Consider the following 17041-nt stretch of genomic DNA (forward strand, 5'->3'; position numbering starts at 1 on the left):
CGTCAATCAAGCGAAATCCTCCGATACTATCGAACAATCCACTTTCCATTGTGATTCGCCCTGGCATTCCACACTGCAAGGCCTAAACGACCCACGCTTTCCGCTTGACGCCTCCGATTGTTAAGCTTCCCGACTCCCGCTGGCCCCATCTCACAGTACACTATCCTACAGCGTCACCATATCCTCTCGCTTTCTTCGTTCCAGTTCCCGACTAGGGACCGACCAACTTCAGGTTTCCCAATCGACAGCGTCGCTACCCCACGGGAGACACCCCATCGCCTCGTCCTGTCGCGTACGGAACCATACCACCACGCCGTTGCCGCCTCGCCGTGATCCTCGTTGCCATCCAAGTCGCTCGAGCCCGCGAGAGTCGCCGCACAGATTCCTAACGACCGACGCTTTGCTACGGCGTTTCGTGCGGCCCTACGGTCCTCATTTGTAACACTCCGCCAACACAGCGGCTGCGTGTCTCCTCGAAAATTCGAACCGGTCAAACGTTGACCACTGAACTTGGACGTTTAATGAACGCCAGGTAGCGATTTCAGACACCCTGAACCGCCGCCCTTGCCACCACGTCCCATTGCTTAGGGGCTTGCGATCGCGACCTCCGACATCTACAGTACCGCGGTCTCGAGGCTGTTCAACTACGATCGTCGTATATCACAAATCGACATGGCCGGCTACAGTAATAGACCATTAAGTTTCTCTGAAAGAAGAGGGAGCATGCTCAGCGACGACATGACGCTCAACACCGGCGGAGCCTCTAGTAGTACAAGGCTTGAGAAGATGCCCCAGCGACCAGGACACATGAGAGGTCCTCCGACGCCCAGCATGACCACTCCTGCTGCAGACTTCGATCAGCAGTTGACCGGCTCGCCGCCTCCCCCGCCCACGCCAGCAGCCTCTCCCGGCCCCTCGCACCGTCAACTCGACTGGAGCGATGCCGCGGACGACGAAGATTTCTTTCTGGCCAAAGTGCGCCATCACTTTAAAAACTCTGGTGGTCCTCACCGTACCCGTCTCTTGGCCGACCTCCTGAACATGTGCACAAGTCAACAGCTGAGCTTCGTCCATCAGTTCGTCAGTCCTTTACTCAAAAAGGATCCGTTCACGAGTCTTCCGGATGAGCTGTGCCTACGCGTAAGATATCCGAAATCGGTTCGTGGGAATTCGGTACTGACACCATTGCTCTAGATTCTCTCCTTCATCGACGACCCCAAGGTCTTGGCTCGTGCCTCACAAGTATCCCGGAGGTGGCGGGACTTGTTGAGCGATGATATGACGTGGAAAAATCTTTGCGTAAAGCATGACTACGGCAGGCGTCTGTCCGAGGTCTCGACATCGATGGGAAGTGGCTCGCGACCTGGAGCTCAGCCTTTATGGGGGGATGACTACGCCAGCAGCAGTTTCCCGGGCGCTCTGCCAATGACGGCTCATGCTTCAGGGTCTCGCAGCCTTGACGGCGCCAGTAATGCGCGGCCCAAGATGAGATCATACAAGTCGCATTTCAAGCAACGGTATCTTGTGGAGGCAGCCTGGAGATCTGGCGGTACCAGCACTACTAGGAACATCACTCAAGAGGGAGGGGTTGTTACGAGTCTGCATTTGACGTCCAAGTACATCATCGTCGCTCTTGATAACGCCAAGATCCACGTGTTCGATACAAAGGGCAACCAGCAGCGCACTTTGCAGGGCCATGTCATGGGCGTATGGGCCATGGTCCCTTGGGACGACATTCTGGTCAGTGGTGGATGCGATCGCGATGTGCGAGTGTGGAACCTGGCTACGGGGTAAGCAAACGACGACATAGATGCAAGTTTGGAAATGCTAACATGGACAGTGCCTGCCTTCACACACTTCGTGGCCACACATCAACAGTTCGCTGCTTGAAAATGTCTGATGCAAACACGGCGATATCGGGCTCGCGCGATACGACGCTTCGAGTGTGGGATATTCGGACCGGGTTGTGCAGAAATGTGCTTGTTGGCCATGGTGCCAGCGTCCGATGCCTCGAAATCAAAGGGGACATTGTTGTCTCTGGCAGCTACGACACCATGGCCAAGGTTTGGAGTATTTCGGAGGGCCGCTGCATTCAGACGCTTCAGGGTCACTTTAGCCAGATTTATGCCATCGCCTTCGACGGCAAGAGAGTGGTGACTGGCAGCCTGGATACCAATGTTCGAATCTGGGATCCGAGAACAGCGTAAGTGCTCTTTACACACAGAGTGATGTAATTTATGTTGGTATACTAACTTAGTCTAGTGAGTGCTTGGCCATCCTACAGGGTCATACGTCTCTTGTTGGCCAACTGCAGATGCGCGGAGATACTCTCGTGACTGGCGGCTCCGATGGTTCAGTACGAGTCTGGTCATTGGAGAAGATGTGTCCCATTCATCGACTTGCTGCGCACGATAACAGCGTGACCAGTTTGCAGTTCGACGATACACGGGTCGTCAGTGGTGGCAGTGATGGCAGAGTCAAGATCTGGGACTTGAAGACAGGCCACCTTGTTCGTGAGCTTATTGCTCAAGGCGAGGCTGTCTGGAGGGTAGCTTTTGAAGACGAGAAGTGCGTGGCGCTGGCTTTGCGGCAAAACCGTACAGTGATGGAGGTAAGAGACTTCCCCTTGGCAGCTCTTAGTACGACCGCTTCGTTACTAACTAAACACCCCTTAGGTTTGGTCGTTCTCTCCCCCTGAGGATGTTCTGTATGACCGTCCATTATCTCTTCAACAGCGAGTCTTGCAAGAGGCACCCCATCGGCCGATGAGTGCCATGCAGCTCGATTACAGACAATCGCAACCGGCAGTCGCAGGTCCTAGTCGAGAAGCCGCCGGAAGCCAGGATGTCGACATGAGAGACGCCGGCCCATCCACGGCCCCACTCCAGGGCGGTAACAAGACTTTCTTCCACGACGACTGAACGGGCTTCCACATCTGGATCTACGGAGGCATGAATTCCCCGGGGCTCGACTGACGACGAACATCATACCGCAACAAACATCAGGTCCATTTGTCCAGAACGCAATGTTGCTATCGGAGCATCAATAAGACGTTGTGTTCACGACGGTCGACGAGATCAAGGCGGCTTGGCATGGCTCATTCATCGTCAAGACGCTACTGAGTATAGATGGGAGGGACGCCTGTTGAGACAAGGGCGTCGTCTTTTGGCGTTGGTCTGGAAGCATCATATGCATTTGAAAGGGCGGCCAGCATAGGTTTAACAGCATTGGGAAGAAAGCTTGATTCGAGGGTCTAACCGGCAGGACAATTTGGGGCGGTGATCACGACGACTTCAGGGCGTAAAGCGTTGCTCAACTACGTGCATGCGGTCGGCCCGGCCGCTTCTTAATATACCCCGTGGTAGCGTTTAGTAGAGCTGTATACCACATCAGAACGAGTGTCGATGAACAGGATGTTCGAAATGAGATGACCGATGTGACTGCGGCAGTGGGGCGTTCATGCAGCTTAATTGTCCAGAGTGTTATGACAAGCTGTGGATTTGCCCATGACTGTTGTGTGGTGGTGAAGTAGCACAGAGCAGCATGGCTTTGGCTGCTGGGAACACGGTGCCTGGCCAAATTCATCGGCACCTCCAGTGTTTTGATTGCCCTGTAGGGGTTTGGGTGTTTGCGGCGATTGGGCCGTTACTGCTTGCTCTGTTTCCTTGTTATCTCCGAAGGCCGCTCTCCCAGTCCACTGAACTGGAACAGAATGGGGGCGCCGAGCAAGAATAGGACCGACCGGTGAAAGTCGGGCCCGCCAAAGTCGCTGCACCTCGTAGCGCGCACCTCCCAGATCCCGTTGAGGAAGGGTCACGTGCAAATGTGCTAACCGTATCGGGACTAGTAGTTTTCAACAAGCAGCAGCTCCCTTCCCAACCAACGCCGCGATTTTTCGGAGCTCCAGCGACAAATAATTTGTTATCACCCTCCTTCCCCCGAACCCTTCTCACTCTCATCGTCCGGAGGCTCCATCATCACCACCCCCACGATGTTCTCCCGCGCGATCAGGTTAAACCGAGCGGTGCCTCTGCGCACTCGCGCCCCCGTCTCTTTTGTTGCTGCGTCCCGGTCCGTCACCACCAATGCTGCATCGGCAACCCTGGAGAAGGGAGTCCCGCAGGTTAGTTTGCGCTCTTTTCCGCCGCCACCTCCGTCGAAGGTGCCGCGACAACGACGATCATCGGACCCGGTGAAAATTACCAATTGCGCACTACTAACGTGCAGCGTTGTTTTTAGTCCGAGGAGGAGCCTTTCCAGATCACCCTGAGCGATGAGAGCTTCGAGACGTACCAGCTCGACCCCCCGCCGTACACCCTCGAGGTTACGAAGAAGGAACTGAAGCAGATGTACAAGGACATGGTCGTTGTCAGGTATGGCGAATTATCCTCTCTGCAGTGATAATTGCAACCAGGATCCCGTAATTGACCCTGCGCAGACAACTCGAGATGGCCGCAGACCGATTGTACAAGGAGAAGAAGATTCGTGGTTTCTGCCACTTGTCTACCGGTCAGGAGGCCGTTGCCGTTGGTATTGAGCATGCTCTTACCCGCGAGGACGATCTTATCACTGCCTACCGTTGCCACGGTTTCGCTTACATGCGCGGTGGCACCGTCCGCTCCATCATCGGAGAGCTTCTCGGTCGCCGTGAGGGTATCGCCTACGGCAAGGGAGGTTCCATGCACATGTTCACCAAGGGCTTCTACGGTGGCAACGGTATTGTCGGTGCACAGGTGCCCGTCGGCGCTGGTCTTGCTTTTGCCCACAAGTACGCTGGCCGCAAGAACGCCTCCGTCATCCTGTACGGTGACGGTGCTAGCAACCAGGGTCAGGTCTTCGAGGCTTTCAACATGGCCAAGCTCTGGAACCTGCCCGCTCTCTTCGGATGCGAGAGTAAGTTTGAGGGTACCAAAAAACTCAGTTGATGTTTTAGGCTAACCGTCTTGCCAGACAACAAGTACGGTATGGGTACCGCTGCCGCCCGCTCTTCCGCTCTTACGGACTACTACAAGCGTGGTCAGTACATTCCCGGTCTGAAGGTCAACGGCATGGACGTCCTCGCCGTCAAGGCCGCCGTCAAGTACGGAAAGGATTACACCGTTGCCGAGAACGGACCCCTCGTCCTCGAGTACGTCACTTACCGGTACGGTGGTCACTCCATGTCCGACCCTGGTACCACCTACCGTACCCGTGAGGAGATCCAGCGCATGCGTTCCACCAACGACCCCATTGCCGGTCTCAAGCAGAAGATCATCGACTGGGAGGTTGTCACCGAGGACGAGCTCAAGACCATCGACAAGGAGGCCCGTAGCTTCGTCAACGAGGAGGTCGCCGCCGCTGAGGCCATGGCCGTCCCTGACACCACCCCCAAGATCCTCTACGAGGACATCTACGTCCCCGGCACCGAGCCCCAGTTCATCCGCGGCCGCACCCCTGACGAGACCTACTACTTCCACTAAATGTCTTCCTGATGACGAATAATTGTCTCTTAACCTTTCTGTCCTATTGTACAATACCTACTAGCTAGAGAGGGTGAAGTGGTCACAATCTGAACATGGCCGGGGTCTGCAGATATCCTCCTGGTTAAACAATATCCGTCCCTAGTTTGAGTGAAATTCGTCTCAATGAATGTGAAGTGCAATTTGGCATGTATACAAAATTGTTCGGCGTACCGCACTTTTCTACCGCCGCGGTGGTTTTTGGTGCATTAAACCCAATTGGTGCATATCAGATATCTGCCTACCTGCCTAAAAATTAAGTGGGGCTACTTAGCTGCTCTCTCGCGTCGCGGCGGTGCTCAATTAAGGGCAACGCGCCTGCCTGGCGCGTCGAGCGTCCTCAAAAGTCACCCGACAGTCTTCATGGCCTGCGCTCGCCTTTCAAACAGTCCAATCCCTCTCAGGAACGCAATCAGGGCGGCTTTTCGCATCGACACTCGATTCTTCACTATTTGCACTCGATCAATCATCACAATGGCGCCGAAGCAGGCGACATTGGGGTACGTCAAGCCCTCGCAGACAACGCTGGGGTGTGTATAAGGGCAATTTTCCTCGGACCACCATGTATGCTCTGGAGCTCCGTCTTCTTAGCTATATTGTGGTTGATGAGATTGCCTGCTGACAATTGGTACAGCAAGTTCTTCGGAGCGAAAGGCTCCAGGCCCGAGCCGCAGCAAAGCAAGCTAAGCTTCGCCACCAAGGCAGCACCAAAGAAGGAGGTCAAAAAGGAGGAGGATGCTTCAAACGCAGCAGGCAAGGAAGAGAAGGCTTCAAATAGTAGGCCTGAATACCTTGTGGTCTAAAAAACACCTTACTAACAGTTCGTGTGCAGAGCCCAGGAAACGTACCAGAAGCCCGAGTCCCGACGTCAAGGCATCAAGTCCGAAAGTCAAGCATGAGGTCACCGAGGAGGACGATGAGGACGAACCTGCCACAAAGAGACCTCGCAGAGCTCGTAAACGTGTCATCGTGGAGGACGAGGACGAGGTGATGGACGAAGCCCCAGCCAAGTCACCTACAACGTCACCCAAGGCTTCAAAGGCCAGAAAGAGTAGTCCTGTGAAGTCTGCAAAGGTTGATAAGGCAAAGCCTGATGACCCCAAGCCTTCTCGTTCGAAGAGAGTCTCCAAATCTCCCTCGCCTACGCCGGCCGTCAAGGACGAAGAGGAGGAGGCGACGGAGTCTGCTTCGGAAGATGACGTAGGCGAAGATGACGAAGAGGATATCAAACCTGCGGTAGCAAAGAAGACATTGGAGGAGGTCCAGAAGAAGCTCAAGACGCAGACCAAGGACCCGTACCCCGACTGGAAACCAGGCGAACCGGTTCCCTACGCTGCGCTCTGCACTACTTTCTCCCTCATCGAGCTCACAACCAAGCGACTTGAGATCATGGCTCATTGCTCGCTGTTCCTTCGACAGGTCCTGCGTCTGACCCCTGACGATCTTCTTCCCACCGTCCTGCTCATGATCAACAAGCTGGCTCCCGATTATGCCGGTATTGAGCTGGGTATTGGCGAGTCTCTCATTATGAAGGCCATTGGCGAGACGACAGGTCGCAGTCTTGCCGTCATCAAGCAAGATCAGAAAGAGATTGGAGATCTCGGCCTTGTCGCTGTCAAGAGTAGATCCACGCAGCCCACCATGTTCAAGCCCAAAGCCTTGACGATCAGGGGCGTGCACAATGGCCTAATGGGCATCGCTACTGTGTCGGGCAACGGTGCTCAGGGTCGCAAGGTGGATGCCATCAAGAAGTTGCTGTCGGCGGCTGATTCCCGTTCCTCTGGAAAGGTAGACATCAGCAAGGACAAGGGAGGTCCTAGCGAAGCCAAATATCTCGTTCGATTCCTCGAGGGCAAGCTGCGGCTTGGTTTGGCCGAGAAGTCTGTCCTCGTTTCTCTAGCTCAAGCTGTGGTTTTCCATGAGGCGAACGCTAAGGGTCAAGTACCCAAGACGACGGACGTGGAACAGGCAGAGGCCATTCTCAAGACGGTGTACAGGTATGTCATTCTGTTCTACTTCGTGCCCAGTGCATCGCTGATTCATGACAGTGAACTCCCGAGCTACGATGTCATCATACCCGCCATGGTGAACCACGGCATCATGAATCTCCGGGAACACTGCAAGCTCAAGCCTGGAGTGCCTCTCAAGCCCATGTTAGCCAAGCCAACAAAGGCCATCACCGAAGTGCTGGACCGCTTTGAGAACCAGACCTTCACCTGTGAGTACAAATACGACGGTGAACGAGCCCAGATCCACTATGTGGCCAAGTCCGCGGACGAGGAGATTAGTCAATCTCTGCCGGGAGCCACAAAGGCTGCGGCAGATGGAGTTGCTTCCATCTTTTCCCGAAATTCTGAGGATCTTTCCAAGAAATACCCTGATATTCTCGCCAAGCTACATACCTGGGTTAAGGAAGACACGAAGAGTTTCGTTCTGGACTGTGAGACAGTCGCCTGGGATGTCGACGAAAAGAAGGTCCTGCCTTTTCAGCAATTGATGACACGCAAGAAGAAGGACGTCAAGATTGAGGATGTCAAGGTCAAGGTGTGCGTGTTTGCCTTTGATCTACTCTATCTCAACGGAGAGGCCATTGTCGAGAAGCCGCTTCGCGAACGCCGCGAGCTCCTTGAGAACGCTTTCCGCCCAGTGGAGGGCGAGTTCTCTTTTGCTACGCACATGGATGGACAGGAGCTGGAGCAGATCCAGGTGTTCCTTGATGAGAGCGTCAAGGCATCCTGCGAGGGTCTAATGGTCAAGATGCTGGACGGCTCAGAGAGCGGGTACGAGCCCAGCAAGAGAAGTCGAAACTGGCTCAAGGTAAGCCGCTTTGGTCCCCTACGATTGATCTGTGCCGATGAATGTTGTGTGCTAACTGCATGCCCTCTAGATAAAAAAAGATTACCTCAGCGGCATCGGCGACTCGCTCGATCTTGTCGTGCTGGGCGCATACCACGGCAAAGGCAAACGTACATCCGTCTACGGCGCGTTCCTGCTTGCATGCTACAACCCTTCGTCCGAGTCTTATGAAACCGTCTGCAATATCGGCACGGGATTCTCCGAGGCCGTCCTCGAGGAGCTGCACCAGCAGCTCTCGGACATTGTCATTGACCGGCCCAAGCCGTTTTACGCACACTCCTCGGGCGGGCAACATCAGCCCGACGTGTGGTTCGAGCCGCGTTACGTCTGGGAGGTCAAGACGGCCGATTTGACGCTCAGCCCGCGCTACAAGGCCGGGTGCAAGGAGGGTGTCGACCCGGGCGGCGAGAAGGGTATCAGTCTGCGATTCCCGCGGTTCATCAAGGTGCGCGACGATAAGAAGCCCGACGAGGCTACGTCGAGTCGCCAGGTGGCCGAAATGTACCGCAAGCAGGAGAGCGTCACCAAGAGCAAGGGTCCCGCGGCGGACGATGATTTCGAGTATTAGCTTAATGGGTTGTACGATTTTGCCATCACCAACACGGCTTACGGCGTTCTCGCATTGCTTTTTTCCCCGGGAGCATGTTTCCTTCTCCCTGGGAGGGGGTGGAAACGACGGCGGATGTGTATGACCTGCCCCAGCTCGCTCCCATCATGTCATGTTTAGTTGGTCACGGAAGTCAAAGAAGAAACGGGGAATTTGTAAGCATGGGGTTTTAGATAACCTCGATCCATGGATTTTAACTCTCGCCTGCATACGTCCCATGTGGTTTGCTCGGTTCTCGTGTCCTTTTTTTTTTGTTCTTAATCCCCCCCCTTTTGCACGTCTCATGATGGACACATACAACACCGGGCTCAGACGTCTGCGATCGACCGCCGCCCAGATCTGCTTCGGCTGCTGCATGCAGCAGGGCAAAGCGCGGCGTTCATGTGCGTGGTCGTCATCGCGCGTCCCCCAAAGGCCAGCCGCCGAAGAAGGAAAAAGAGAAAAAAAAGAGCCTTGCATCGGGACGTGTGCGCGGATGCAAGAAACACCTGCAGCCCAGCCCTTTTTTCCGCCCCTTTTTTTATCAAAACGTCTGCTGCGGGCAGCAACCTTCATCGACGGGGTCAGGTTACTGGTGGTGGAAAATTACTAGATGACGTGACGGGTTTCAGGGGGGGTTCACAGAGGTCTCGAGAACTTCATGTTTGTGTAATTCCGTTGCTACATTCTATTGTACAACCGACGTTGTGTTAGACTTAAACGCTTGGGCATGATCTTGCGCCAATCCCAGTTACGTTGGCTCTGTCTAGACGGCCGGGCAAAGCCTAAACGGCCGGATGATAACCTTCTAGGCTCTAACGACACTCCCCTCTGCACCTTTTCCTTCGTCACGCTTCCCAGACCGATACCCTTCCGTCGGCCCCGAACAACAGCTTCCAACGCCTTGCCAACGGCTGGCATGTCGCCGAGCATGGTCAAGTGCCCGCGCTCGGTGCTGACCCGCCCGCCACGCACCAGCTCATACCCCTCGGGCAACTGCGCCTCGCGTGCGAGGACCACGCCATCCCCAGCGCGGAAGATGAGGTCGTCGTAGGCGCCGTGGTGGGCGATGGCCTCGCGGCTTGCAACCTTGACGGCGTAAACAGTGGGGATCTCCTTGCCGTAGATGACGCCGAGAGGCGGGTAGGCGTTGGCTTCCGAGAGGGCCGGGTTGAACTGCGTCTCGGCGCGGAACTGCTTGACTTCAGCCAGGACACGCTCGAGGTAGGCGAGGTTCCTGGCGCGGTTGGGAGGCGTGGGCGTCCCCGATGACCCTTTGGTGAACGGTGACGGCTTATTGCTGGATGCCTGGCTACGAGTGTTGCCATCGATCTGCGGGTTCATGTTTCCTTCACGGGCCAGCTCTGCTTTGCGGGCCGCGTCGGCGAGTGATGGTGAGAGTATGTGGTTCTGTTTCTTCTCGCTTGAGCTACGACTGCGGACCGATAGAAGAGACCCAAACGTTGTTGACTTTTCCTTGGGAACCAGCGGCGGTAAAGGGGGCTCGATGCAGGGCGAGAGGCAGTATTTGATCCAGTCGTTGACATCGTGAAAATTGATCTTGTACTCTTCCTTCGTGTCTTTGTTGACGAAGCAGAAACCGTCATCGGGCAGAAAGACGAACGTCGTCCTGAGTGAGAAGTTGACCTGAGCAGTCAGGATCTTCTCGTTCAAGAGTACCGCATCGCCGTCCCTCAGGGGCCCTAGGACGTTGATGCACCTTTGAGGAGTGCCAACATATACCACACCGGAGAAAAGATCTGGCCGCTGGTTGACCACGTGGCGGGTGATGAGACCTCCGAGACTGTGTGCCAGGACTAGCGCGCCTCTGGGTTCCTTGGAGTCCGGTTGGTTTGACGGGAGCTTTTCCAAGAACTCTATCATCTTTCGGGACAGCAGGTGAGGGCTTAGTCTCCAGTCATAGCCATAATCCCACAAACGTAGCTTTCCTTTTCGAACGTTTTCGCAGGCGGCAATCTTCTTGAACAACTTCTTCGAGATATCAATGGGGCCGATGTTTTGCAGCATGCCTGACGGGATGATGCGCTTCTCCATCGTTTCTTCGTCTTCCGGATCCAGGCCCACCTCCAGATCGACTTTCCTCATGTTCAACCCAATCTTGACAGGAGCCCATAGCTGATGGTGTGGAGGCTCCGCCGATCGCAGAATTGAGCCTCGATATCCGCCGAGAATGACTATATCCCCAGTCAAAGTCTCCAGAACTCTGTCCAGGGTCGAGGATCCATCGTTGTCAACCTTTGGCGCGGGAGCCTCAGGCACGGTTTTGCCCATCCCGTCCTCGTTCAGTTTCAGTGACGACCCGAGCCTCTGTAGACTGGGCATTTTGAACGTGGGTCTCTCAGGCAGACTGTCCTTGATCGCCTTCATTCTCACGTTCGCCATTTCCCTGACATGGTCAAACCTGCCATCGTCATCCCCAATCGAAGATGTGCGGGACAGAGAGTGATACAGGAGCGAGTCATCCGAAGTGACCCTCCTTAGCACGCGAGGTCTGGTGGTGGAAGGCCTTCCTGAAGACACGGAGGGGCGGTTCGCAGGCGCATCTTTGGACATGGTTTGCGCTCGAGGTAGCCCGTTGGCACCGCTGGACATGGGAGCCGCATTGCTGTACGACCTTCCGCCCTGGGACAGGGCTGACCTCCGTTGGTCCATTGGGGACTTTGGCTCGGCTCTCTCTGCGGCTGCGGTGAAGAATGAAAATGAATTGAAGATTGCAGAAGGTGCTGGAAATGAGGAAAATGCATTTGAGAACTTTTTGAGGGCGTCGGCCCCCGTGGAAGAAGAGCGCTTGTGCCTCGTTTGACCGAACGATACGGACTCAAGAGCGTTCTTGGGCGCCTCGCCATCTCCGCCGCCGAAGAAGGGGTTTTTTGGACTCGATTGCCAGGGTGAGGGCAAGTCTTTCGGGACTGGCCTTGCCTTTTGAAGCTTTTGCGACTGCCGTCTGCGAGGTGGCGCTGGGGAAATCCGCAGTTCTGGCTCCGTCTCAAAGTTGGTAGGGATCTCGTCAGGGAAGGGTGTCAATTCCGGCGAGCTAGCGGAATCATCACTGCTCAAAAGACCCGATTCGAAAATGTTACCGGCAGATCTTTTTCTTTCCAAAGCAGCAGCTTTCTCAGCAGCTGATGTTTGTGGGAGAGTGAGACGGGTCGCAGCAACGCTCAACGCGGGCTGCATGACGGTTTGGGCGTCATCCTGGTCATCATCACCATAAACAGGGTCTTCAGAAGGGACCCTTTCAAGGGTCGGCGGCGGCGAATTCCTCCTCATGGCGATGCCTTCTTTTTGAGACATGGCAACCATTGTGAATCGGACGCTGTACGTATCGAGGGTATGTGAAAAGCCGGGTCGCAAGATGGTATATAAAGGCTGCAATTTGCAGCCGGGAGTTCCGGGGAATTGGCTCAATGGCACATGCTCAGTATCCTCTTTTGGAGGCGCGATAGTGGACACCGGCCAGCACTGCACCGAGGTAATTGCGGGATAATGACTTCAACAAGAGGCCAAAACCGAAGGCGTGATAAAAGAAGGGGTCTAAAGAATCTGGGGAAAAGTTGGGTCGAGGAAGATGTGACCCAGTAAACCGGATAGGAATGACGAGGCTGCTTGCTGTGGTTGGGTGGTGTTTGGGGGTTGAGGTAATGAGGACGATGATTCAACACAATCCCTCGATCTGAAAAAAAAGGCAGATTTGGCAGTGACGACCCGGGTTTCTTGGGGGCAGGGAAGCACCAGGTAGGTATTATAAGAAGACGACCGTTAGATAGTACCTACCTTGCGACTCAGTAATGGCCGTGTACCTAAACGCGTACAATGGGGAGGAGGCAATCTGCCAATCCACGCGTGCCCACTTGTTCCTACCTTTGGCGGGCGTGCGTGCGTGCGTTGCCGTACCTGGCCAAGTTGCCATGACAGAAAAGTGCCCAAGGCAAGGTACAAGTCGCCTCAGTGCAAGAGAGTGGGTAGCTAACACAAGACTGGAGCACGGAAGGGAAGCTTGCTGATGTCGTCCCGCCGCGTAGGGACTACGGTGGTAGGGAGCCAGAAGTCTGATGTGCACAGAGCTGCGCCTCCTTCGCCCGAGAGCAGGGGACACCCTTCCTCGGTCGAACATCGTACACTGCGAAGTAAATCTTCCGGTGCGAAGGGGCTCGGACTTCAGGCTGCCAGACGTCGAATGCGGCTAGGCTAGGGGATCACCGAGTTCATTTCACTTTTGTTGCTCCCGCGCACTCTACTGTCAGAGAGGCTCGGGTAATGGCGCCAGGAGCGTTGTTGCTCTGTGGATTTTGTGGGAGAGCGAGCAAGACGATGGCCTTTTCGTTGTTGTTTCTTCTTTTCCCCCCTCAACCGTTGTAGAGTTGAGAGGGAGGCTCTTGACGGATCCAATTGCAAGGAAGTCACCCCATGCTTCGGCTGCGATTCATTGACTGAAAGGTGCGCGTATTGGTACGCGAATACGTCAGGTCGTCAACCAGCGGGCGTTTTTTCCTCCCAAGCTCCCCGTTTCTTTTCTCTCTCTGCCACTGACATAATCACATGCGCCGCCGGAGACTAGCTCCGGGTCCACTTTGTCTTAGCTACCAATTGGAAAGAGCCTCATTGGCCCAAGGCCCACATCGCCGGCCGGCAGCTACGGGCACTGCGGCACTCGATGATCCGGCATGGTCCATGTCGATCGGCTCGGCTGAGCTGAGCCTCTGGATGATTTTCTTGGGTTGCTTCGATACCTACCTGTACAGCTGTGGTGGGGGGATATGGAGAAACAAACCAAAAAAAGAAGTCGAAGTAGGATGCAAAGGACATGTGCCATCACATGGACTGAGTGTGAAGCAAAGCTGCGAGTCGATCCAACAATAGGTACATAGTATGTGGTGCATAATTATGGGTCGGTGCAGCCAGCACAGTTGGCAAGTTTGTCCAAAGGCCCTGACTGATATTAGGTGTTTGTCGGCAAAAGTAAGCTCGGGCAAATGGCCTGACAGAAAGCTCAAACCCGCAAGCGTGAGGCTCTGAGGAGTACAATTGGGCCCTGCTCGGACGTTCTCTTGTGATTCCAGAGTCTGACTTGTTGGGCCGATGTGCGGCGCCCAACGCAGCAATTCATACCGAGCCGGCCAGCATGAAGCACGTTCCCACGCTGAGATGCGCGCTGCACGTCGCCCACGGACGGACCACGGCGTTTTCAGAGCCTCCCTCGGGTGCCAGAACGGACTGCTTGCCCAGCCCTCAGTGCCCCTCACAGCTATCTGGAGGTGCTGTCCCGATAAGGATTCCGATGGCCCCACAAATTGCCATACACGTCAGTGTCATTCCCGCCAGGGTAACTTCCAGCTTGTACCGTGAACGTCATTGCAGGGCCAAGCCGCCAAACCAAAGCCTCACCCGCGCGACAACAACACCAATAGGTAACACTGCTGGGCTTGGCCTTCAAACGTTGAATCCTTGCCCCCGCGAAAACTGTACGCGGTCGCACACTGCTTGCAAGCACGACAAGGTACCCTTGGGGTAGCGCAAGGGGTTGTGGCTGACACCATCCGCCGTGCCAAACAGAATCCCCATCTCTCTCAGCGACTTTTGGCGCAGCAACAGCTCTGGAGCCGCGTTTCCACCCTCCTCTTTCGTTGTCTTCGTCCCATGCATCACCTTGTTTCCCGTGCTTCCACCTCCCTTCCCTTCCCTTTCGCGCCCTCTCCTCACAAGCATTCCTCCACGCTCCCTACACTCCACCTGCACCGTCCATCCGAGAGCCGCCCATAATCTCCGAAGCTATGACTACCCTTGAACCTCGCCAACCTTACACCGACGCGGAGCTGCGCCAGCTCTACCCTCCACAGCTCAAGCTCCAGCTTGTGCAGATCCTCCTGCGCCACGGTGAACGAACTCCCGTCACTCCTCGTTTTCAGAACACCGGCCTCCCGCCGTACTGGCCCTATTGTCGTGCCGTCCGCCACCTTCGATCCGCCGTCCTTGACCCGGATACCGGTGAATACTCCTATCTTGACTGGAAGCGTCGTCTGGAAACGTTCAGTTCGGACGATGACAGCCCAATCATCGCTGCCGGCCCCAACGCCGAGCTTGACGATATCTGTGACATGGGCATGCTCACCGACCGCGGTCGGGAAACCACGCGCAACCTAGGACGCCGCTTCCGCCATCTCTACGTCGATCGCCTAAACTTCCTCCCCGCTGACCTCACCAATGCCGAGTCCCTCTACCTCCGGTCCACCCCGGTTCCTCGAGCTCTAGAGTCCCTCCAACAGGCCCTGTCTGGCCTGTACCCGGCGACGCACCGAGCTCCCGATCTTCCTCCTCTCACTCTCCTCACTCGAGCCCCTCAGGACGAGACCCTGTTTCCCAACGATGGCAACTGCCGCCGCTTCGCCGCCCTCTCGCGCGCTTTTGCTCAGCGCACTGCCGAACGATGGAACAACACTCCGGAGATGGAGTACCTCAACAAGAAGCTCGGCAAGTGGATGCCCAATGATGCTCGCATCGCCGTAGACTCCAAGCCTCGGTTGAGCGGCATCATGGACACAATCAATGCCACCCGCGCACACGGTCCCCAGACGAAGCTGCCCTCCGAGTTCTACGATCCCAAGGCCATAGCTATAATCGAGAGAATTGGCGTGGAGGAATGGTATAGCGGATATACCGAGAGCCAGGAGTATCGTACCCTCGGCATAGGAGGCCTGATGGGTGATGTCGTGGCTCGCATGGTTGGTAGCGCGGAGCACAGCCCAGCGGACGGAGACTACGAAATCAAGCAGCCAGATGCTGCCCCCAGACCCATCCGGTTTGGAATGAGCGGATGTCATGACACGACACTGGCCGGTGTGCTTGCCAGCCTGGGAGCCTTCGGCCCAGACAAGTGGCCTCCCTTCACAAGCCACATCGCCATTGAGATGTTCCGTGATGCTCGGGTCCCCGCGGTCGAGACTTCGACCGAGCTACCGGTTGCGCCGACCCCCAAGAACGGTAGCTGGTTTAGCTCGTGGTTCTCCTTCGGTCGGGCCAGCGCTCCGTCGCCCGGCACTGCGCCGCCCGGCATTGGCCGTAAGACAACTCCCGAGTTGACTGATGCCGAGAAAAGCAAGCTGGACGGATACTATGTGAGGTTGCGGTACAATGATGAGCCCGTGATGATCCCTGGCTGCAAAGCCCCTGGCAACCATCTTGATAGTGACGAATCTTTCTGCACTTTGGTAAGAATTTGTATCTGTGCGTTTGGTCCCGGCAGGAAATGACTGACATGTGACCAGGCCGCCTTCAAGTCCATTGTCGACAAGTACACACCTGTCGACTGGAGAGAACAATGCCGCGCGAACGCCAACATTCCCGCTTTCCCGGCCAAGCCTGAGCCGGCAGGATATTGATGGCTTTCAGGAGCCGCTGGATAGGGCTGACCTAACTTTTTGAAAACGAGACTTGTTGCAAAATTACATAAAAGAGCGGTGAGGGGCATGGCCATGCGGTTATGATAGATCACCTCGGAGCGTACAAGATGTCACTTCTCACATATCTGAGTTCTTCAATCCCGCCATGTTCTAGCAGTCATTGGCGTGGCGTGTCTGTCATAAGCCACTTTGTTTTGGGGGCAAGAAACATATGTCCCGGTTTGTGTTGAAACAAGACCAATAAAATACGGTCTTTTTTTATCAGTGGCAAAATGAGCATGCAAGAGAGTCGGGCTTTACTAAGATGCAAACATTCGACTCATGACAAAGGTATATACGTTGGCAGTGAGACGGCTGTGACGAGACGGGGTCTCTGGCCGCCCCGGGACGGCACACACAAACTACCGCACGCGTCCTGGCCCGTAAGGCTGCATCCGCCATCGGTGAGTGGGAACTTGGCGTCCAATGTATCGTGAGATGCCGCCAAGACGACAAAGTATCCCAGTGCATGGTGTTCAGCCTCAACATGCGTGCTCGGACAGCCCATCTCGCAGGTTGCATACTGGACATTGATATGATACGGAGGAGTCACGAATACTGCAGCTACGTAAAGGACCAGCAGAGTGACGGTCATCACGATGTCTCGCTGCTAAAACTGGCTACCATGAACTTGTGTGATAGCC

The 17041-nt window shown here is 55.4% G+C and overlaps 5 protein-coding genes across 5 annotated transcripts; 4 read left to right on the forward strand and 1 right to left on the reverse strand.

The window, feature by feature from the left end:
- Positions 1-738: 738 nt before the first annotated feature.
- On the forward strand, positions 739-2921 carry ColSpa_04035 (F-box/WD repeat-containing protein 7; the record flags this gene model as incomplete). Its single annotated transcript, XM_049270247.1, has 5 exons — positions 739-1140; positions 1195-1790; positions 1811-2203; positions 2263-2611; positions 2676-2921. The coding sequence occupies 5 exons, from the start codon at positions 739-741 to the stop codon at positions 2919-2921; spliced, it is 1986 nt and encodes a 661-aa protein (XP_049126204.1).
- A 1070-nt stretch (positions 2922-3991) lies between these two features.
- ColSpa_04036 (pyruvate dehydrogenase E1 component subunit beta, mitochondrial) lies at positions 3992-5459 on the forward strand (the record flags this gene model as incomplete). The annotated part of the gene is made up of 4 exons (XM_049270248.1): positions 3992-4123; positions 4240-4373; positions 4439-4893; positions 4951-5459. 4 exons carry the CDS (start codon positions 3992-3994, stop codon positions 5457-5459), a joined length of 1230 nt encoding a protein of 409 aa, XP_049126205.1.
- A 513-nt stretch (positions 5460-5972) lies between these two features.
- ColSpa_04037 (DNA ligase 1) lies at positions 5973-8922 on the forward strand (the record flags this gene model as incomplete). Its single annotated transcript, XM_049270249.1, has 4 exons — positions 5973-6028; positions 6133-6275; positions 6331-8315; positions 8386-8922. 4 exons carry the CDS (start codon positions 5973-5975, stop codon positions 8920-8922), a joined length of 2721 nt encoding a protein of 906 aa, XP_049126206.1.
- Positions 8923-9621: 699 nt separating this feature from the next.
- Positions 9622-12264, reverse strand: ColSpa_04038 (uncharacterized protein; the record flags this gene model as incomplete). The annotated part of the gene is made up of 1 exon (XM_049270250.1): positions 9622-12264. The coding sequence occupies one exon, from the start codon at positions 12262-12264 to the stop codon at positions 9622-9624; it is 2643 nt and encodes an 880-aa protein (XP_049126207.1).
- A 2468-nt stretch (positions 12265-14732) lies between these two features.
- Positions 14733-16337, forward strand: ColSpa_04039 (putative acid phosphatase; the record flags this gene model as incomplete). Its single annotated transcript, XM_049270251.1, has 2 exons — positions 14733-16166; positions 16224-16337. 2 exons carry the CDS (start codon positions 14733-14735, stop codon positions 16335-16337), a joined length of 1548 nt encoding a protein of 515 aa, XP_049126208.1.
- Between the last annotated feature and the right edge of the window lie 704 nt (positions 16338-17041).

Source organism: Colletotrichum spaethianum, assembly GCF_022836535.1.
Source record: "Colletotrichum spaethianum MAFF 239500 DNA, contig08, whole genome shotgun sequence".
Classification (NCBI taxonomy): Eukaryota; Fungi; Ascomycota; class Sordariomycetes; order Glomerellales; family Glomerellaceae; genus Colletotrichum; species Colletotrichum spaethianum.